This window comes from Staurois parvus, unplaced genomic scaffold (assembly GCF_062004578.1).
Source record: "Staurois parvus isolate SC_StPar_1 unplaced genomic scaffold, SC_StPar_1.0 ptg001146l, whole genome shotgun sequence".
Classification (NCBI taxonomy): domain Eukaryota; kingdom Metazoa; phylum Chordata; class Amphibia; order Anura; family Ranidae; genus Staurois; species Staurois parvus.
In genome coordinates, this window is record NW_028318942.1 from 2,286,795 (window position 1) to 2,311,430 (window position 24,636).

General features: G+C 38.5%; 1 protein-coding gene across 1 annotated transcript in view; it reads left to right on the forward strand.

Annotated features, from left to right (window-relative positions):
• LOC149439236 (embryonic protein UVS.2-like) overlaps positions 1 to 24,636 on the forward strand; it is a 61,387-nt gene that overhangs the window by 22,179 nt on the left and 14,572 nt on the right. The window contains exons 9-12 of the mRNA XM_089659318.1: positions 386 to 501; positions 1,512 to 1,737; positions 2,711 to 2,829; positions 4,223 to 4,433. Coding sequence (XP_089515444.1) covers positions 386 to 501; positions 1,512 to 1,737; positions 2,711 to 2,829; positions 4,223 to 4,433 — 672 coding nt within the window. The remainder of the gene's footprint in view (positions 1 to 385; positions 502 to 1,511; positions 1,738 to 2,710; positions 2,830 to 4,222; positions 4,434 to 24,636) is intronic.

A 24,636-nucleotide genomic window follows, 5' to 3' on the forward strand; every position in this document is an offset into this window, starting at 1 on the left:
TAAGGGCTACAAAGTAGCCAGTTTACTTTGAAAAAAAAAAATCAAGAGATTTCCATTCACATTTACCACCAAATGAAAGCTCAGTATGGCCTGAACAAAACAAGTTATAATTCACCTGGATACAAAAAATAGTTTCAAAGATTTTAAAAGTTTTAGTAACACATGCTAAAATTGTAAAACTACATTCAGGCATTAATGATTGCTTTTATCTTCATCATAAAGGGGATAAACTCAAGGTTCATTTGATTTTAAGTTCAAAATTCCAGCAGTTATAATCTAAGAGAAGATAAATACCCCCTCCCGTTTCCCACAAATACATTATTGATATTACTATTAGTCTATTCCTGCTGTAACTACATATTTATGCCTGTTTTTTACTTCTCAGGTGTCTGCTCTACTTTGCTTAATGATAATACAGGAATTTTCACTTCTGCCAACTATCCCTTTGCTTATCCTGATGATGCTGACTGCGTTTGGTTGATCAGGGCTCCATCAGGGCAGGTAAGGAAACAAATGTTTATATGTAGATATGCAAAATGTGACCTACAATGTCTAGCAACCTAGCTGTGAAAATCAATTGCCATCTAAAGATTTTTGTTTTGTAGACCACCCAAATTTTACATTTATAAAAACAAATGAGAATTGACTAATGTAGAGCCAAGGAATAGGTCCAAATACTCCATAATTTAACATCAATCTTTTGTACATTGAAATAAATATAACACAACAGCACTTTGTTTTGTCAAATTTTGACGTGGTAAAACACTTTTAGAGATGGATTAAAAAAGGGGAGCCAGAGTGGTGGTTTGGCTTTATGGCTGAGACAGAGATATGGAGTAGACCTTTTAAGATGTTAATGCCTCTGAAACTCATACTCTGCTTCAACTACCTATTTCTCCATATGTTGGAATAATATTTCCCTTCATTATGGCCCACTTTATAGTCTTCAAAGGGAGCCTATGTTGGCAGCTCTGATGTGTTAAATTTCTTTAACCCCACATCTGGTAGTGAGAGGGTTGTAGGGATGGAAGCTTTAGCAGGAACAAAATGGGTCTTGGACTATTTGCAGTTCAGGTTCTTTACCAATCATAACAGTATTGCAATATCCATCAAAGGTTTATTTGATATTATTCAATATAGCACTAAAATAAAGACTCCTGTTAAAAATTTATTTCCCCAAATGTGTCTTGTTTAAGCTTATTTGTCTCATTGAAGAAACTACAACCAACAAATCAGTAGGGAGCAGAAGAGCTCTGTCAACTGGAAAATCAATGGAAAACACGTACATGTTTCAAGAGACATCTTAGCTAGAAATATCTATAACTATGATATCGTTTAACAGAAAATAGAATCCTACATGCTCTAGTTTTTTTTTTCTGAAGGACTGTGCAAGCATTATTTGAGTACCTGATTGCATTTATTGCAACAACATAAAAACCCAGTTTGCATTTACCTATATGTAATTTGTGTGTTTACTGTAGATAATACAATTTCTTTGTGTCACTTTTTAGGCTTCATTAAATTTCAGTAGCTTTAATATCCAGTCCTCTCCTAAGTGTGAATCTGACTACATGAAGATCTATGATGGTCCCTCTAAGGACTCCCCTGTGTTGTTGGATAAAATGTGCGGCAGTAAAGCCATCCCTCCAGTCATCGCTTCCACAAGCTATATGCTGGTCGAGTTTTTCAGTGACGGGGCTGTGGCCGGAGAGGGCTTCCAAGCTACATATAGCTCAGGTATGCTGATTTATTTTAATGATAAAAAAAAGTGTTCAGAGAAAGTCAATGAAGAATCATAGATGCAGAGCCGAGGAGGGACCATTGACACAACAGTCTGATGTCCTCTCACTTCTGTTTGCAACTTTTGAGTTAATCCATAAAATCTCTTAGTATATGCAATCAGAATGAACCAGTCAGTCAAGCCCTCGCTCTATAAAGTTGTTGGTAGATTGTTCAGTGTGTATGTCGGTCAACCTCTATGGCTTATTTTGGATCACATGCTGTAAAAATACATCACTCTTGCTGTATATCCCTACTCTCTGCTTGCAAATCCCCATGGACTTCTATGTGGTTGACAATGTCATTCAAAATTCTCCAAGGAAGGGTGCAGGGACCAGAATCCCTTTCCCCAGCACTGTGCATGTTTTACTTAGGGCAGATTGGAATAATTTCAAAAATATACCCTGGCAGCCAGTGCTAATCTGTGCTGTCCAATGTCCTGGTATGTGGACGAGCTCTCAGCATGTTAATGTACAAGGCTTGACTGCTTGGAGGAAGCCTGTGGGAGGGAGAAACAAGGTAAGCTTTTCAACTTATTTATCACTTTCTAGACTAAAGAAGCATTTAACTCAAGCAGTGCAGTTGGGGAGAGCAAGATGGATACATTTAACAGCAGCCTGGAATGGGGCTCTGAAGTGAACCCCAGTTAGGCAGCCCACTCACCGCCACTACCATTACTTACCATCACCACACTCCTATTTTCTCACTGGTGCTTTTTGAAACACTTTTGGGTAAGGCAGAACATGTGATTCTCTAAACGTCATGCCCCGATGTAGAATTTGGTGCCTGAGTAGCTCTATCGTAAGACTAACCTGCAACTCTGAAAGGGAGGATGAACTATGTATATACAGTTAATATACATAAATATAAAATGATCTCATATACTATTAACAATCTCCTTACTGTATTGACTGTATCTATATTCTCACAGTTCAGTGTGGAGGAACCTTCTTTAACTCTCAAGGCAGCTTTACATCTCCGGGCTACCCAGGGAAATACAATTACAACATGAACTGTAACTACACCATCACAGCTCCTGTTGGATATAAGGTAAAACAAGATACCTTAAAGCAGAACTCCAGCTATTTTATATATATATATGGGGCTGTGCCCCCACTGCATGGATCAGCTGCTTATTTTTTTCTAGGGATGAGGACTAAGCTCATAAGCTCATACTCACCTGACCCGCCGATCCTACAGATCTGAATGTACAACCCCCTTTAAATTCACCAGCATTCACCAGGGTCTACCTGAATGAATAGAAACCGAATATATTGTTTAGAGCAGGGGTGTCAAACTGGCGGCCCTCCAGCTGTTGTGAAACTACTATTCCCATCATGCCTCTGCTTTTGGGAGTCATGTTTGTAACTGTCAATAATGCAATGCCTCATGGGACTTGTAGTTTGGCAACAGCTGGAGGGCCGAAAGTTTGACACCCGTGGTTTAGAGCTTTACACTACATAGCTGTTGACAAATCTAAAGTAGATTGCTCCAAAACTATCTACCATCAAGACTTCCTGGATCATTTCCCAGTGATGACAGGCAATGTTGGTGGTATTTTGTGAAACTGGTTGAAAATTGGTGGCATGAGCTTTGTAAGATGTTTATCAAGGTTTACATGACTTTGCAGCCCTGGGCTAATTCCTGCCATCCTGATTGAGAGTAACAGGACCACGGGGGAGAGGAAGGGAGGGTGCTGATCAGTTTCTTGAGTCTATTGTAGAGAGATGAATGACAAGGAAAGCAGCCAGTAATGTAGGAGGAGAACAGAAGATCTTCCAGCTCTGGATGTTTTATTCCTTGTCTGGTAGTTGTAGATTGGTGACCACTACACCGCAGGATAGAAACAGGACTTCATCTTTCCAACAAGATTCCTAAGCCCTGCCTTATATGTGTAGTATCATCCTTAATATCAAATAATATTTCAGTTAAACTGTAACCAGGGGTGGACTGACAACTCATGGGGCCCCCGGGCAATAGGGGATCAAGGGGCCCCTGTGTCCTTGCCCAAACTCAAAAAAGCCCATGAAAAAGGTACCCGGGGCATCTCATGGGGCCCCCAACTGACCCCGGGCCCTCGGGCAGTGCCCGAGTTTCCAAATGGTCAGTCCGCCCCTGCATTGGAGTTTGTAATAGGCCTCCTGGTGTTAATGAGGAGGTGAACACTCAGCTCCTTGCACAGATCAAAAGGGCTGCAAGAGCTGGGACAGTGATAATATTGGGGGATTTTAACTACTCGGAAATTGACTGGAGTAACGGCATTGCAGGAACAGTTAAAGGTCAAAAATGTATAAACCTATTACAAGGCAATTTTATGGTCAAGGAGTTATAAGCAACAATATACTCACTCCCTTTTATGCCATGTAAAATGACGTTTTTGTTTATTGTATGAGCACATCACTGTCGTATTAGTCATAATTTTCTTTCTTTCTTCTTTTTCCAGATTGCTCTGACCATAAGTGACTTCCATTTAGAAATGAGCACACTCTGTAAATTCGACTATGTAAAACTCTTCATGGATGGTGAACAAAAGGGTCCATTCTGTGGTGATCTCTGCAGCTCTGTGTTTTACTCCAAAGGCAATTCTATGGTTCTCGTATTCCACAGTGACAATTCTATCCAGGCGAAGGGCTTCCAAGTCTCCTACACCTTCAGTGAGTAGCTCAGTTCTATCTGCTTATACCTAATATCAGCAATGGAAGTTATAAAATAATAGAAGTCTCATTTAAAAAAAAAAAAAAATTTACCTTGAGTTATATTGCCTTCAGGGTTTTACACATATATACCTACATATGATAAGCTTACTGTAAATAATAGTATTAGTATATGCTACCATTTTAGAAATATTGTATGTTTTAATAGCTTATAGTTACGTGTACATAAGGGGCAGCCATGTTTGCTCATCACAAATATAGGTTGTACTTTCAGCTTTCCTATGCTACACAGTCATTGTGCTTCACTGCTCCTCTCTGATGCTGCAGGTCTATGGTCAGACCTGACTACATGAACACAACTGACTGTTTATAAGGTTACCGGCACGTTTACTTATTTATTATGGTCAGGAAGGATCACAAAATAATAAAATAACATTTTTTATTTCTTTTAACCAGATTAATGAAAAAAACATATTGCGTAAAAATTGTAATATTGCTGTGGTGTAAATACAGATTTTAATAGCAGGATCTCAGGTTAATCACACAGCTGAATGATCTTCAATTACAAGTAACAAATACAGAACTGGTGCTAGGCTTTTCTATTAGACAACCCAGCAAGCACTACACACACAGAAAATAAGAAACATCATGTAGTATATTAAATGTTAAAATGTAACATAAAGATTTCATACAACTAAAAAAAAAACAATATAAAAGAAACTAAATTACAGTTGACCAAAACCCACTAACCCCTTTAAGTAGACATGATATTCATATGACCTTTAGTGCAATTGAAATCTGTTATTGAAATACAGCATGTAGAAATAAAGACCAACGAGCAAGAAAAGGTAACACAATGAGCATAAATTCATAATTCTACCCTTTATTATGCTAAATAAATGCAAAAAAGAATGTATGAGCAGGTATTTGTTGAGTATGTACCACGGATACTGGATGTATAAATCCATGTACATATATTTCTGTTTTTTTTTTTTATAGATCAATGAGAAAGGGTTAAAAAAAAAGTTCTAGGTATTATTTAACCATTTGCCGCCCGCCCTATGGCCGAATGGTGGCCGGAAAATGTCATCAGTGTTCCGGGTGGACGCCATATGGCGTCCTCCCGCACATGCATAGATTGCGCTCCTCCAGAGCCGCGCAGCGGCGCGATCTGTCACCGGCCGTGTACCTCGGACACGGCCGGTGACAGATCTGAGTATTGGCCCCGTTGCCAGTGCCATGTGACCTGCTGTGATCAATCACAGCAGGTCACATGACAGTTGTATACAATGGATGGCTTCATTCATGCCATCCATTGTATACTAGTGTCTAGCTGTGAATGGTCACAGCTAATCACATGCACATGTCATGTGATTAGCTGTGGCCAAAACACAGCTAAGCACAAAAAAAAAAAAAAAAAACCCTGAATGAATCGATGTCATTCAGGTAAATGCTTGCTTATAGCAAAGTAATTCTTTGCTATAAGCAAATTGTGTAAAAAAAAATAAATAAAAAAATACTGATCACTTCCCCAAAGTAGTACAATGTTACTATGGTAACATTGTACTACTTTGGTCATAGTGAAATGTGAAAAGAAAATCTTAAAAAAAAAAATTTAATAAAAAGTAATAAAAAAATTAAAAAAATATATATAAATATTTATTTTTCATACTGTTACCAGTCAGTGTCCCTGATCACCGCCATGCCAGTTATATGATGACGCTGTACTGCACTGGTGACAATATGTAAAAAAAAATAGTGAAACTAAGTTTTTAAATTTTTTAATTTTCCGAAAAAAATTATGACAAAAAAAATACAACTTCAAAAAACTTGCGATGCCTCTTATGAAGTACGTCGGACTGTCTACTTTGCAAAAAGTGGTCATTTGGGGGATATCTGTACTATTCTGACATTCTTGTACCTCAAGAAATTAGATTGGCTGTCAGTACTTCAGGATTGATCAATTTTCAGATCTATACCATAGTTTGTGAACTCTATAACTTTCCTACAAACTAAAAAATACATCCTAATTTGGGTTATTTTCACCAAAGACATGTAGCAGAATACATCTCGGCCTAAATTTATGAAGAACAATTATTTATTTGCAAACTTTTATAACAGAAACAAAGAAAAACGTGTTTTTTTTCCAAATTTTTGGTCTTTTTTTGTTAATGTAGCAAAAAATAAAAACCCCAGCGGTGATTAAATACCACCAAAAAAAAGCTCTAGTTGTGTGAAGAAAATGATAAAATTTTAGTTTGGGCACAATGTTGTATGACCGCGCAATTGTCATTCAAAGTGTGAGAGCGCTGAAACCTGAAAAATGACCTGGGCAGGAAGGTGTAAAATTGAATTGGTTAAATATGGATTTAATAATTGCTGACATTGACCTCTCTTTGATTACAGTTATATAGAAGAGCAACAGATGGCACAAAGAGAAAATCTACCGGTTCTGGAAGTAAGCTGGCATCACTACAGGACCCAATATTGATTTGATGGAGCACATACAGTTGCAAGAAAAAGTATGTGAACCCCTTGGGATTACATGGAGTTTTGCATGAATTGGGCATAAAATGTGCTCTGAATGTCATCTAAGTCACAACAATAGAAGAACACAGTCTGCTGAACATAATACTACACAAACATTAGATGTTGCCATGGTTTAATTGCACATAACATGTAAACATTCACAGTGCAGGGAGGAAAAAGTATGTGAACCTTTGGACTTAATAACTGGTTGACCCTCCTTTGGCAGCAATAACCTCAACCAAACGTTTCCTGTAGTTGCAGATCAGACCTGCACAACGATCTGGAGTCATTTTGGACCACTCCTCTTCACAAAACTGTTTCAGTGTAGCAATATTCTTGGGATGTCTGGTGTGAATCGCTCTCTTAAGGTCATGCCACAGCATTTCAATCGGGTTGAGGTCAGGACTCTGACTGGGCCACTCCAGAAGGCATATTCTGTGCTGTTGCAGCCATTGTTTTGTTGAATTACTTGTATGCTTTGGGTCATTGTCCTGTTGCATCACCCATCCTCTGCGGAGCTTCAGTTGGTGGACAGATGGTCGTACGTTTTCATGCAAAATGTCTTGATAAACTCTGGAATTCATTTTCCCATCAATGACAACAATCCGTCCAGGCCCTGAGGCAGCAAAGCAGCCCCAAACCATGATGCTCCCTCCGCCATGTTTCACAGTGGGGATGAGGTTTTGATATTGGTGTGCTGTGCCTTTTTTTCTCCACACATAGTGTTGTGTGTTCTTCCCAAACAACTCAATCTTGGTTTCCTCTGTTTCATATATTTTGCCAGTAGTGCTGTGGAACATCCAGGTGCTCTTTTGCAAACTTCAAACGTGCTTCAATATTCTTTTTGGACAGCAATGGCTTCTTCCGTGGTGTCCTCCCATGTACTCCATTCTTGTTTAATGTTTTCCTTATTGTAGATGTGTCAACAAAAATGTTACCATGTGCCAGAGATTTCTGTAGGTCTTTAGCTGACACTCTGGGATTCTTCTTTACCTCATGCAGCATTCTGCGCTGTGCTCTTGCAGTCATTTTTACAGGACGACCATACCTAGGGAGAGTAGCAACAGTGCTAAACTTTCTCCATTTGTAGACAGTCTGTCTTACCGTGGACACATGAACATCAAGGCTTTTGGAGATACTTTTGTAACCCTTTCCAGCTTCATGCAAGTCAACAATTCTTGATTGTAGGTCTTCTGAGAGCTCTTTTCTGCGAGGCATGGTTCACATCAGACAGTGCTTCTTGAAACCAGTAAACCCAAAACAGGTGTGTGTTTTTTAAGGGCAGGACAGCTGTCAGCAACACATCCAATATCATCACACTGTTTGGAGTCAAGGTTGGCTCACTCCTGGCTCCAATTAGCTCTGGGAGAAGTCATTAAGCTAGGGCCTCACATACTTTTTCCTCCCTGCATTGTGAATGTTTACATATTATGTGCAATGAAACCATGGCAACATCTAATGTTTGTGTAGTATTATGTTCAGCAGACTGTGTTCTTCTATTGTTGTGACTTAGATGACGTTCAGAGCACATTTTATGCCCAATTCATGAAAAACTCCACGTAATCCCAAGGGGTTCACATACTTTTTCTTGCAACTGTATATAAAAGTTCACACATTTGTACATCTATACATAATGATTAAATCTACAGTACATCAGCTCGTGTTAGTCAAGGATCAGGACCCTCCTAACCCTCTTGTATTGAACTGTATTGTTGCTGTATTGTCTCCCGTTATATTGTACAGCGCTGAGCAAACTGTTGGCTCTATATAAATCCTGTATGATAATAATAATGTTAGTGTTTGCAATTACTTTTAAAATCCAAAATACCAATTAGTAATCTTTTCTCACTTGATACCTATTGTTTGGTATTTTTGATTGACTTGGTCAAGAATATGGGAGTTAATTTTGGCATCTTAGTTTCATTTTGATTACATTAATTCTATACTGATAATTCTTATAAACTATTTCTTTATGTGTCCCTTTCGTACTTATTATTTTGAGGGAGTGGTTGGCCATTTATTTTGTGCTATATACTGTATGAAGGTCTGATCTGATTTTTCCCTTACCTTGTTAAAAATAAAATATATTAAAGCATTGATCCGTCTGTGGTATTATTTTTGAGTGAGTCCCTATTTCTGCAAGTTACAACGTCACTGAAAGTGGACTTTGTAGTAAAATGCAATGTTGCACTCACAATTGATAAAAATACACTGACATGTATTGTAGACAGTGTCACTTCCAGTCTCAGCTCTCTGATGCCCAGCTTCGCCTACAAGCGTATCGTCATTTCATGTGACTTCCTCATAAGTTGAGGGGCCCTGCTGTCTGCAATACATGCCTGTGTATTTTAATCAATTTTGATATAATAAATTCCATTTTAAAATATAATACAATATGGGAACCTCTTTTTTCGTGTGAGTATGCCGCAGAGACAGGGACCACACTTTGAAAGAGCCAGCCAACCATATTTGGGGTGATCTGGACTGCGGACCTAGAAACAACAGGATACCAAACAATGAGGCCACACTCATAACGGGAGCTGGTTTAAGGAGGCCATATAGGAGGAGCATATGACCTATAAGTGGACAGGTCCATAAGTGGAGGTCAGCGCAGGATTGAATGGCGTTGGATAACAGTATGCATGATTTGGATTGAGCACTGGTGGTTGATCACAGATATACGGAAGAAGCCACATATACAGTTTATTATCTGTCACTTTAAGACTGGGAATTTTATTGGGGACATTTTTTCAGTTTTTATTTCACGCATGTGTATTGTGGAATTCTATATGTTTTATAAATAAAAACCTAAGTAGAATTATATTTTTGTGTAATAATATTGATTGGTATCAATGTGGGACTGGGATGGAGAACACATATTCAGGGAGGCCGACATCACATTTTTTTGGTTTATCCTTATTAATCCATCTGTGTTATTATTTTTGAGTGACAAAAGTGTCCTCAAGATGCAACATTACTTAAAGTGGACATTGCAGTAAAATGCAAAGTCCATTTATTAGTTTCAGCCCCTTCCTCTGTGAAATGCACTGCCTAATAGTAGTTCAAAAATGGACCTGTAAAGAGAAAAGTAAATTATGTAATTACCTTACCTAGCAAAAGGTGATATCTCTTCTGTGAAGTATCTGGTTGGCCAGTTGACTCTGAATATGCTGGGTGGCAGACTGATGTAGCATTGTAAGCAGAAAGTCCTCACAGTGGTTGTACTGGCACCAAGGTCTGATAGCAGTTGAAATCTTGCCACACTTGCCACATACATTCCCTAGCAGCTTATACCCACCCAAAGTACGCTGCGCCAAGCTTTGGATTAAATCTGCAGCCCAGTATCAATGAAGGTTCTGCAGCCAGGCTCAATGAGACCACCCGTAAAACCAGGTGCATGTTCATTTCCATTTCTCTAGGTTGGAGATGGTTGAAAGCTTACCACAATGGTACAAGTCTCCGACGCACAACAGTTTGTAACACAGGCAGCACCAGGGGCGGACTGACAACTCCTGGGGCCCCCGGGCAATAGGGGATCATGGGGTTCCTGTGTCCTTGCCCAAACTCAAAAAAGCCTATGAAAAAGGTACCAGGGGCATGTTATGGGGCCCCCTACTGACCCCGGGCCCTCGGGCGGTGCCCGAGTTTCCAAATGGTCAGTCCGCTCCTGGGCAGCACATAGGATGGCTTCTAGCAGAGTGCTGTGTTCTCGGTCATGTAGCTTCCTGACTAGATTTTCTGGCCTTTCTGAGGCCAGCAGAAAAACATGATTGCCAGTAAAGAAACAGAGAGTGCTGCCAGCCTCTTCTAAAAAAAAAGACAAAAACTTCAGCAAGACAAAAAAAGCTCACTTGTGATGTCCTCTGAGTCCTCAGAGATAGTATTACACACAGCTCATATGTTAAAAAACACAAAATTCCTTAGTCCCATTGTTTATTGCTATGAGTTACCACTGCAAAAAAATGCCAATGACCTCAAAATCAGCATGGACAATACCAGGTAATGTCCCCACATGTCGCAATGACCACATTAAGGGTCACTGAATTTACAAGGCCCTCCTAGAATTGCTATTGGCAATGTGATATACAGCTGCCCCAAAGCAGTTACAACATCCACTCTGTCAATCTTATGTTGCAGGTTTTATTGGCTCAAAGTCCAGCGGAGAGAGGGCCAGGGTGTACAGGTTTCCCAAAACAGTAAAGAAAACACCTTTCAGGTCCTTTCATGGGCCAAGTGAATTCCAGTGTCAGCACCTGGACTTGAACCTGGGACCTCTACTGTGTCAGGCAGTAATGCTTCTCACTGAGCTACCTGAGATGCTGGGCAACACTCTGCTTGATCTATTGGACAATCCTGCCATGTGCCTTGTTTTCTGATGAACCTTGAACTCCTTGCTCCTCCCATGAACTTCTTGATTTAAGCCATGTCTCTGCACTTCCTGTTTGCCAGATTATTGTGCCTTCTCCAGCCAGTATCTCACTTTGTCTCTCCTGCTGCCATCCATACCTTTGCTACCAACCTTTGGCTTGTTCTGTGACTATGATTTTGCCTCATCCCAACCTGCTACTGCTTGTTACTGACCGTTGGCTTGTTTACCGACTACACTTCTGCTAGATCCCTACCTGCCATATCTGCTACTGGATCCTGGCTTGCTCACTTCCTGGTGGGGTGATCCTGAGAACTGCGACCTGGTACTAACACGCAGTAAAATCCATCTCCACCATCAGCTCTGGTGAATACCGGTTAGTGCTTAGACCTCGCACCTCAAGTGAGCCTGCGCCATCTCCAAGGGTGACCTGCTTGTTTACCTATCCTCTTGGTTGGTCTGCTGCTATAGCTACTGGTCTCTGAACCTGAGCTCACACCGTGACATCCAGGTATGGATATTTTTGCATAGTTACATTGGTCCAGCTTGGACCAATGTACGTATCCATGTTCCATACCTGGTATATCCCTGTGCAAGCTTAAAATCACTGTATTAGTCTCCACTGCTACAGTGATCATTGCTTCTGGGTCACATGCTGAGCGGTTGCCCTGCTGACTATTAAACACAGGAGGTCACTTGGTTGACATGGGCACCATTCCGAGAACACTTTAATTTTCTTCATGAACGCAAACTACTCTCTGATTGGACAGCATGTAGAGGTATAGAGATGATGTCACAATCTTCACCTTTATCCAATCAAGACCGCTTCGCATTAATTCAGAAAATGCAAAGTGTTCTCTGAGTGCACCCATGCCTAATGAGCAATCTCCTGTGTTCACTAAGCAGTACGGCAACCACTTTGCATTGGATGTGGAAGACAGTCAGGATCATTGTAGTAATAGTGACCAATACAATGATTTGCAGCTTCGAGCTATGGAACATGTACAGTATACTTAAATTGGTACAAACTGGAAAAACCTAACTAAGTTGAGTAGTCTTGAGAAGAGAAGATTATGTGAACTCGGTGTAGAGCTATTCACCCTGAGGTCACCACAGAGGACAAGGGGGCACTCTTTACGTCTGGAAAAAAAGAAATTTAATCTCCAAACACAGAAAGGTTTCTTTACAGTGAGATCTGTGAAAATATGGAATATAGTGCATGTAGAAGAAAAAGAAGAGTGAGCTCAGGGTAAAATAGCTCAGTTTTGAAAACCAGAGATATTTGCAGGGAGACAGCTTTTTAAAACTGTATCATTAGATATTACAGGCATGTTCATCTAATTCATCCAAGCAGACAAATCCAAGTAGATAAAACTAAAAAGCTGTCATCTCACAAACTAATAAAAAAATCCCAAACAGACTGTGTGACCACAACTCAGATTAGGCAGCTTCACATTACATTTAAAAAATCCAAAATATTAGTTACAGTCAGATGAGAATTATTCCTTTTGATAGTACACATTAGGTTCTAAATGCATTTGTAAAATAGTATTTCCTGGACCTTCAGAACACCCTAGAAAGAGACACAATGGTTAAATGGACCCTGACCATGGGATCCATGTTGTGTTTGGACATGCTTCAATTGGGATGATGCACTGGTGCCCTAAGGCATAACTCTGACCCAGCCATTACAACTGGCTGCTCCATATAACCTACAGTGCATTCAAGAGGAAAGAATTTACTTCAACCAGGTGAGATAACGTTTCTGAAAGTGACAGTTCATCCTACTTTCATGCCTTTATAAACTGAGTAATATAAAAAATTAATTTTGGATTCTTATAGAGAGTGTACTAAACTAAGACTTCATACTCCTAAAGAGATTGTTGCATTACATAACTGGCGTCTATAAGCTCAGTCATAAATTCATTGTTAATCTATATAAATTTTCATTATGTGCCTGCTATTCAGTTGGCGACTTCTGCGCACTGTGCGCTTCAGCATGCGCTGCGCCCGCTCTGTCATTTTACATGGCCTACCACTTCATGGCTGAGTTGCTATTATTTCCAGTTGCTTCCACTTTGTTATAACACCACTAACATTTGACTGTTGAATATTTAGTAGCATGCAGATGAGTGTCAGTGTGTGGAAGCTGCCATATATGCCAGACAGGGATTAATTAATATATCAACATCTAGACCAGATTCTGTGACATGCAAGAAAAATTGCTGCTAATGGTTATAACTAATAATACTGACCTTGGGGGCCAGGAAGGACATTCTTCCCTTGTGAAGCAGTTTGCTTTATTAGGGTTTCTTGACATCCTCTGGATCAACTGTGGATTTATGTATGTTGGTTGAATTTGATGGGCACATATCTTTTCTTAACCCTCAAATTACAATGTAACTACTGTATGTAAAGATCAGCTGGTGAACCAAAAAGCTTATAAAAAAAGTGAATTGGTGCTGCGCTACTCAGTGCATGAACAATAAACCATAGAAATATATTATATATATATATATATATATATATATATATATATATATATATAAATGACAAATGAATACACATATGCTCCTCATCCAAGTGTTAACACAACATATGCAAAAGACATGTGAATGGGTGCAAACAATGGCAGATATCAATTGTGCTGGTGACAGAAGTGAACATAATAATTATAATGATATGTTTGATGTGATAAAGTGGATCAGTCCCAAAAATTTGTAATAATAGTCCAAAATAAACAGGAAAACAGAATAAATCTTCAATGTACACCTTGAAACATCCAGTGCTGCAAAAATATATACGTAAATATCCTCCACCGACTAGCATGCACGCTCACCTTCAAAATGCGAACCACAAGGAGTCATAAAGAGCCTCAAGTGATGATTCCAAAAGAGTGGTCCTCGATAGCAATCAAAGAGCAAAAGGTCATCTCCAATGGTGCTGACAAACACTCACAGGCATGCTCCAGATATGGCCACAAACCTCTATCACCTCCAGTACCTCACATGGACGATGCAGACTCCCATAGTGTAATATGTCAAAAACTTTATTGTAAACAATATCCAAAAATGGCTATTCCCATTTAAAATAGGACCGCAGACCAATAAAGGCAAAATTATTGCAGCAAATACTGCAGGGAAGGTGTATGGGATTGGGAGTACAAATATGCTGTCCATACCAGATATGACGTCACAATGCTTCTGTTCTATGCGTTACATCACGGGTTACATGACTTCCTCAGTACAAGGAGGAAAAAATAAAGATGGTGACTGAAAGGCTTTATAAGTTGGAACAGCTACATAAAAAAAAGAGAGGAACAGATGTATATCAGAAGATAATACTTAAAAGAGATGAGTTAAAAGATTTTATGGATGAAGAGTCGAGGAGGATATTTAATAGGGTCTCAAAGGAAAGATACTAGTGGGGGAATAGACCTGGAAAATACTTAATGAGAAGGTTAAAGAGTAATAAATCCAACAATTTTATAGAAAAAATTAGAGATGGGAAAGGAGAAATATTGCATGCTACCTCTGATATTGCTAATAGGTTTCAAAAATATTATAGTGAACTTTATGATGTGAGCGGTGGTGATCAAAAGGAAAGGGAAAAAGAAAAGAATCAGGCAGAAATATTTAAGTGAGGTGGAGTTGCTGAGATTAGCGCAAGAAAAACTAGAGACTCTTGAGAGACCTATTACCCTGGAGGAAATTAACTTAGCCTTAAAGAAGACGGTGGGAGGTAAAAAAAATTTAAATTTAAAAAATTTAGAGATCTTCTTGTTCCTAAAATTTGTAGGTATATGAACGCACTGTGGGAGGAGTTGGAAATGAGGGAGGAATCACTGCAAGCTCATATAATGATTATTCTTAAAGAAGGGAAGGATAGCTCACAGTGTGCCAGTTATAGGCCTATATCATTATTAAACATAGACACTAAACTATATGCTAAGGTGCTGACAAGGAGACTGAAGAACGTGGTGCCAGAATGGGTACATCTACATCCGGTGGGTTTTATCCCGGGAAGAGAAGGTAGGAATAATGGTTTGAGATCCTTGATTCTTGTACAAAGAGCTAAGAGAGAGAAAGTGCTGGCAATACTATCAATCGATGCAGAAAAGGCTTTTGATAGGGATAATTGGGGATTCATGTTTATTACACTAGAGGCATTAGGAATAGGGCTTAAAATGCTAAAATGGATAAAACGATTGTATAATAGCCCATCAGTGGCAGTTAAGGTTAACGAATTTCTCTCAGTTTTTTAGAATGCACAACGGCACTAGACAAGGATACCCCCTCTCTCCCTTGTTGTTTGTACTGTCATTGGAATCTGTTCTGGCGAGGGTAAGGAAGTATGTAGATATAGCGGGAAAAAAGATAGGTGAGGTGGAACATAAGGTAGCTGCATATGCAGATGATATGTTGTTTTATATTGTTAAACCTAGAATAACAGTATGGTGAGCTATCAAACTTGTCAGAGAAGTTGAGTCTACAAAAAGAGTTTCCATTTATATGGAGGGAAAAGGAAATAGGTTACCTGGGAGTAAAATTAACCCCCTCAATAAAAGGTATATATCAGGCAAACTATATCCCCCTAATAAATGAAATTAAGGAAGAGCTAAGGAGACTTTCAAAGGGAGGAGCCTCTTGTATAGGACGTAAAATCTGGTAAAGATGATGATAATACCAAAAATCCTGTATAAGTTCCACATGCTCCTGGTTCACCTTCCAGGGTCTTTTGGAGATAATAAAAAAGATGACTACTAAGTTTATATGGGCAAATAAGAAATTGAGAATCAGTTACGAGGTCCTGAGTAGAGTAAAAGGGAATGGGGGTTTGGGTTTACGCAATGTAAGGAATTACTATCTAGCAGTGATTTTATCACGAATAGTAGATTGGACATTTAATTCACAAGGGAAAGGATGGGTAAATATGGAAGGGATTTTAAGTAAGGCACAGCTAGAGAAGATTGTATGGATACCACATAATTTTTGCACATCGGATGTTAATATCAGTTCACTGACAAGGACAGATTTGAGTATATGGGATAGAATGTATAGTGAAAAAGGATGGAATTATAATTCAATATTGTCTCCCTTGGTGGGAACAGAGTATTTCCCCCCGGGGAAGGATAATGTTTTTGGGAAATGGATAAATGATAAGAATGCACGTTTGAAGGATACTGTATATTGAATTAATAGAAATTGCACAATTTTAAAAATTTAAAGAAGACAAAAGATTTATTTATCACATTTGATGAGTGGCAGTACTATCAACTAAACCATTTTGTTTCAAGTCTCCCACAACCACTGAGGACGTCGGAGGACATGTATCTATTTGAAAAATTGTTAAATGAAAAAATAACCCCAAAATGTGTCACTTCTAGGATTTATAAGATTCTTATGGCTATGGAAGGAACTGATCCTCCGCGGTTCTTGGAAAAATGGGAAAAGGAGCTTGGAACAGAATTGAATACACAGCAATGGAATAAAGTTTTCAAATTAACACATGAGGTGATAAATATGAGCACAGTAGAGATGAACTATAAATGTTTAACTAGATGATATATTACACCAAATGTAGCTCACAGGCAACAAGTGAGACTTCACCTCTGTGCTGGAGAGGATGTGGAGAAAGGGGTACAATGCCACATATTTGGTGGGGTTGCCCGAAGATACAGGATTACTAGAGGGAAATAATCCAACACATTCAGGAAACATGTGGGGTAACTGTACAGAGAGATCCGTGGCGGTGTTTATTTTATAACCTTGAGCCCTCCGCAAAATTATATAAAAATAGGGTACTTTATCACATAATTCGTGCGGGGTTTGATTCCTAAGTTCTGGCAGGTTTCTGAAGCCCCAAGAATTAACAAATGGATAAATAGGGTTGAAAATATCTATAGGATGGAGGAGCTATGTCACATGGAGGAGAATAAAATGGAAAAAATCAGGAAAACGTGGTGTAATCGGTTAAAATGTAAAACCACTGAAAGATATATGGGACTGGTCAGAATTGAGGGGGAAGCTTAGAAGTCAGGAGAGAGCCTTAACTGAGAATCCGAGAGAGAGCAGCATCAGAGATAGATATACATGAGAGAAGATACAGTTTAGGAAAGAGGAGGTGGATGGGGGGAGGGTGCAGGGGTAATATTGGAGTAAATGGAAATATTTATATGTGAAATATTTTTGCAAATGTGTTGTTGGTTTTTTTGTACTGGAAAATCAAATAAAAGTTTAAATTAAAAAAAAAAATATCAGTGTTATATATAGGGAATAGTCAGTGTACAGATATCAGTGTTATATATAGGGAATAGTCAGTGTACAGATATCAGTGTTATATATAGGGAATAGTCAGTGTACAGATATCAGTGTTATATATAGGGAATAGTCAGTGTACAGATATCAGTGTTATATATAGGGAATAGTCAGTGTACAGATATCAGTGTTATATATAGGGAATAGTCAGTGTACAGATATCAGTGTTATATATAGGGAATAGTCAGTGTACAGATATCAGTGTTATATATAGGGAATAGTCAGTGTACAGATATCAGTGTTATATATAGGGAATAGTCAGTGTACAGATATCAGTGTTATATATAGGGAATAGTCAGTGTACAGATATCAGTGTTATATATAGGGAATAGTCAGTGTACAGATATCAGTGTTATATATAGGGAATAGTCAGTGTACAGATATCACTATTATATATAGGGAATAGTCAGTGTACGATATCTGTGTTATATATAGGGAATAGTCAGTGTACGATATCTGTGTTATATATAGGGAATAGTCAGTGTACGATATCTGTGTTATATATAGGGAATAGTCAGTGTACAGATATCTGTGTTATATATAGGGAATAGTCAGTGTACGATATCTGTGTTATATATAGGGAATAGTCAGTGTACGATATCTGTGTTATATATAGGGAACAGTCAGTGTACAGATATCACTATTATATATAGGGAATAGTCAGTGTACAGATATCTGTGTTATATATAGGGAATAGTCAGTGTATAGATATCAGTGTTATATAACACTGATATCTGTACACTGACTGCTATTCCCTATATTTTAAACACATATATCTGTACACTTAGTGTTATTCCCTATATATATATATATATATATATAACTGACATCTGTGCACTGAGTGCCACTCAGTGTTCAGATATCAGTGTTCTATATAGGAAATAGCATGCAGTGTACAGACATCAGTGTTTTTTATATATATATATGGAATAGTATAGTGTGTGTGTGTGTGTATATATATATATAGGGAATAGCAGTCAGTGTACACATATCAGTGTACAGATATCAGTGTTATATACAGTGCCTTGAAAAAGTATTTCTCCCCCTTGAAATTTTCCAGATTCTGTCATGTTATGTTATAATATGTTATCATTTTCCTTCCACTTCACAATTATGTGCCACTTTGTGTTGGTCTATCACATAAAATCCCAATAAAATAAATTTATGTTTTTGGCTATAACATGACAAAATGTGGACAATTTCAAGGGGTATGACTACTTTTTCAATGAACTGTATGTGTGTGTGTATGTGTGTATATATGTATATATATATATATATATATATATATATATATATATATGATGATATGAAGTAATAGTTCTTCAATGAAATCATCCAGTTGCTTTTGGCATGAATGGACAATTCACAGGTTTACTCTAGGTAATAGCTATTACAGGTAAGTAATCATGTGGTGACATGGTCAGTATGAAAGTAAGGTTCTGCATCTACTTTTTTTTTTTTACATTATTTTTTACATCATTTGTAATATCTTTGTGACTTTTCATGTTATTATGTCTTACTACTAAGCTAATATCTAGTTGTATTTTGTATACAGTAGAATTGATTTTTCACAGTTGATATATAATTACATGTTTTTGAAGAAGGTTATGGATAACATATCCAAACTTCAGGGCACAAAAATAAAAAAACTATAAAAACGAGGGAGATATAGAACAGAACTACACTGCTCAAAAAATGAAAGGAACACTTTTTAATCAGAGTATAGCATCAAGTCAATGAAACTCCTGGGATATTGATCTGGTCAGTTAAGTAGCAGAGGGGGTTGTTCATCAGTTTCAGCTGCTTTGGTGTTAATTAAATTAACCATTAGCCGCCCGGCCAATGGCCGTTTGGCGGCTTCAGATGTGTATCTGCATTCCGGGTGCACGCCATTTGGCGTGCTCCCGCACATGCGCCGTTTGCGCTAGTGCAGAGCGGCGCAGCAGTGCGATCTGTCATCGGCCGTGCACCTCGGACACGGCCGATGACAGATCCGAGTACCGACTCCCATTGCTGGTACCATGTGACCTGCTGTGACCAATCACAGCAGGTCACATGACAGTTGTATACAATGGATGGCTTCATTCATGATGCCATCCATTGTATACTAGTGCCTAGCTGTGAATGATCACAGCTAATCACATGCACATGTCATGTGATTAGCTGTGACCAAATCACAGCTAAGCACAATAAAAAAAAAAAAAAAAAAGCTGAATGAATCGATTTCATTCAGGTAAATGCTTGCTTATAGCAAAGTAATTCTTTGCTATAGGCAAATTGTGTAAAAAAAAAACAAAAAAAAACAAAAATACTGATCACTTCCCCAAAGTAGTACAATGTTACTATGGTAACATTGTACTATTTTGGTCATAGTAAAATATGAAAAAAAATCTTAAAAAAAATAAAAAAAATGTAATAAAAAATTAAATATAATAAAAAAAAAATATATATATATATATATATTTTTTTTTTTTTCATACTGTCACCAGTCAGTGTCCCTGTTCACCGCCATGCCAGTTATATGATGACGCTGTACTGCACTGGTGACAGTATGTAAAAAAAAAAATTGTGAAAATAATTTTTTTCATTTTTTCATTTTCCGAAAAATTATGACAAAAAATACAACTTCAAAAAACTCGCCATGCCTCTTATGAAGTACGTCGGACTGTCTACTCTGCAAAAAGGGGTCATTTGGGGATATCTGTACTATTCTGACATTCTTGGACCTCAAGAAATTAGATTGGCCGTCAGTACTTCAGGATTGATCAATTTTCAGATCTATACCATAGTTTGTGAACTCTATAACTTTCCTAAAAACTAAAAAATACATCCTAATTTGGGTTATTTTCACCAAAGACATGTAGCAGAATACATCTCGGCCTAAATTTATGAAGAACAATTATTTATTGTTCTTCATTGTTATAAACTTTTATAACAGAAACAAAGAAAAACGTGTTTTTTTTTTCAACATTTTTGGTCTTTTTTTGTTAATTTAGCAAAAAATAAAAATCCCAGTGGTGATTAAATACCACCAAAAGAAAGCTCTAGTTGTGTGAAGAAAATGATAAAATTTTAGTTTGGGTACAGTGTTGTATGACCGCGCAATTGTCATTCAAAGTGTGAGAGCGCTGAAACCTGAAAAATGGCCTGGGCAGGAAGGTGTAAAATTGCACGGTATTGAAACGGTTAACAACAGGTGCACTAGATGGACAACATTGAGACGACCACTAAAACAGAAAAGGTTTTCCAGGTGGAGGCCACTGACATTTTTTTCCCTACTCATCTTTTCTGACTGTTTTTCAGTAGTTTTGCATTTGGCTAGAGTCAGTGTCACTAATGGTAGCATGAGGCGATACCTGGACCCTACAGAGGTTGTACAGGCAGTCCAACGCCTCCAGGATGGCACATCAATACGTGCCATTGCCAGGTTTGCTGTGTCTCCCAGCGTCTCAAGAGCATGGAGCAGATTCCAGGAGACAGGCAGTTACACTTGGAGACCTGGACAGGGCTGTAGAAGGTCCTTAACCCATCAGCATGACCAGTATCTGCTTCTTTGTGCAATGAGGAACAGGATGAGCACTGCCAGATCCCTACAAAATGACCTCCAGCAGGACACTGGTGTGAATGTCTCCGAACAAATAATCAGAAACAGACTTAATGGAGGGTGGCCTGAGGGCCCGACATCCTTTAGAGGGCCCTGTGCTCACTTGCCTAGCACCATACAGCTGGATTGGCATTTCCCATTGAACCCCAGAATTGGCAGTTCCACCACTGGTGCCCTGTGCTTTTCATAGATAAGAGCAGGTTCACCCTGAGCACGTTACAGTCGTGAAAGGGTCTGGAGAAACCGTGGAGAAGGTTATGCTGCCTGTAACATCGTTCAGCATGACCATTTTGGTGGTGGGTCAGTGATGGTCTGGGGAGGCATATCCATGGAGGGACGCACAGACCTCTACAGGCTAGACAATGGCACCTTGACTGCCATTTGGTATCAATATAAAATCCTTGGACCCATTGTCAGACTCTAAGCTGGTGCAGTGGGTCCTGGGTTCCTCCTGGTGCACGACAATGTCCGGCCTCATGTGCCAAGAATATGCAGGCATTTCTATGAGGGTGAAGGAATTGATACCATTGAATGGTCCCCACGCTCGCCTGACCTAAATCCAATAAAACACCTCTGGGACATCATGTTTCGATCCATCCGACGCTGCCAGGTTGCACCTCAGACTGTCCAGGAGCTCAGTGATGCCCTTGTCCAGATCTGGGAGGAAATACCTCAGGGCACCATCCCTCGTCTCATTAGGAGCATGCCACAAGGTTGTCAGGCATGCATACAAGCACGTGGGGGCCATACAAACTACTGAGGACCATTTTGAGTTGCTGCAATGAAATTTCAGCAAAATGGACTAGAAGGCTGCATCATTTTTTCACTTTGATTTTCGGGGTATCTTTGAATTCAGTCCTATGTAGGTTGATAGTTTTTATTTCCATCAAACGATGAGGCATCCTTACGTTCCTCACACATTACCCCGTCCATATCAGCAGGAGATTTTTTCCCATTCAGATCTGATGTGTTTTTAAAGTGTTCCTTTAATGTTTTTGAGCAATATACTGTATATGTAAATCTTTAAAGGGTTAGTTCACCTTTTCAGAAAATATGTAAACGTGACCTAACACCTGACCACCTCCCCACCGCGGTTCTCAGCTGTACTTACCTCTCACAATTCTAAGTTGTAAGGGCTCCCAAAAGCTGCTCCACCAGTTCAGGAATTTGAAATCTTCTTTGCTTTTTCTCCTCCCTATCCATCACTACAAGGATGGGCCAGACAGATTCTGAAAGGTCACCATCATGGACGGCGCACATCCCGTGATGTAAGATAGAGAAAACTGGATTTATGTACTTGTAAAATCCATTTTATTAGTATATCAGGAGACACAGAGGTCCTTCCCCTCCATGTTGGGGTGTATGGCATGCTACAAAACTGAGATACTTCCTGCAGGAAGTATAGAAGAGAATTTACTGTATTTTTTGCCAGTGTCCAATCCCCTGTAGGTGGTGCATACCCCTTATGTGTAAGGGTTAATAAAGCTGCTTTTTCAAACACCTAATCCAAGAAATGGATTTGACAGGTAAGTACAAAAATGCACTCTCACAGTGATACTAAAATGATCTATAAAGAAATACCAATTTATCAATGGTGGTCAAATTGATATAGCCTCAAGTGCTGTTCCTGACATAACCAAGGGGCATAATCTTCAGTAAAAAAACCAAAAAGGATAGAGGAGTGGCAAACAGCCTCATAGTGTAATAATATTTTGTTCACTAAAGCAATGTCAAAACCAGTAAATATTGAACTCACAAGTCAAGGAGAATAGGCATATAACCCAGCAGAGAAAGTCCTATACCCAGTGGATCCGAGCAGCCAACTCCAGCCACCGCTAATGAGCCGGCCACCATCACTACGGGGGAGAAGCTGGCTGGAAAGGACAGCTCTACACAGGATTGCCATGCAAATCTCTTGCTGCTTGGGATCAACCATAAAGAATCATAAAATACGTGCTTCAGACAGTAAATTATATCCTTTCTTTGTCAAACTAACAGCAACCTCTGAAATTTAAATACTTGTCCAGCAGTGATGGTAGATACAGTATATACTAATTAGTGCACTGCACTAGTGTATACCAAAATATTAAAAAGCTGCATACTTACTATGTGATATTAACAAAGTGAAACAGGTGAAACAATGTAATGCGTTATATAGTGCCACATAGTGTGGGTAATCACCCTTAATCATCCTACCAGATGCTGCCGGTTGTTGTGTGATCTATGCAGCATATGAAAAATCTATTGCATATTAAGTTTGAGTTACAAAATTCATAAAAACAGAGAAAACGAAATAACCAATTGATGGCATTGTGATGGGTAATCCTTATGTATGTATATACAATAATTTGATATAATTTAATCTCTATGAAATGACAGTAAATGAATTCATGGATAGTAACTCTGGGCTTAAAAATATATATTAATAACAAATGTTTGTAAATAAGTTTCATATCAATATTTTTCCTAAGTTTTTTCTTGCTATAAAAAATGAATAAAAGTTTTATATTAAAAAAAATATTTGAAATATATATATATATATATATATATATACGGTATATATGGACTACATATGAGCATACATATAGGAATATGAGGTGAAAAGTAGGCATTGTACTCACAGTTTGTCAATTAACATTTAATAAAGATATTTTTAAGGTAATGCACTAGGCCGGTGTGCCCTCTATTAGTTTTTCTTTATTCAGTATATTTGGACTCCCCCTGTCTTTTGAGCGCAGCAAGGCGTGCATATCCCAAGAATTTCGTTATGTGGTCCTAATGACATTGAGTCCCTCCCTAAGTGCAGGAGTATCTGGGTTTTCCACTTCTACACAGGAATATGAGGTGGGCTGTCTTATTTCAGATGTAATTTGCAAATCAAAATATATATGTGAATAAATAAATTTCATATATAGAAAACCCTTTTGTATAAGTGATATATGCTATACTGTACTTAAAGAACAGCATGGTGGACCGGGCTGTTCCATAGGTAGTTCCCAGATAGAATGTATTTATCATCGGGAAGAGAGTAAGGTAAAATGAAACCATATCCATAATGTGGATAATGATAAAAAGAAAAAAAAATCTAATACATGAATGAAATTAAATATTGCTAGATATAAAATATAATTGATTATAAATAGATTGAAGTAAAATGAAATGTCGATTATCATTATTGATCCAATATCAGCACGTCTGGAACGATTGGAACAGAAAATTCATAACTAAATAAAAAATATTATATCATAAATCAATGGATGATCCTGTGCAGAGGCATCCATTCTATCCAGCATTATTAGCGTCTCCCCTGCAGCGGTGGTGGCCGGTTCATTATCGGCAGCTGGAGCTAACTGATCCTCTTCTTATGGGACTTTCTCTGCTCGGTTT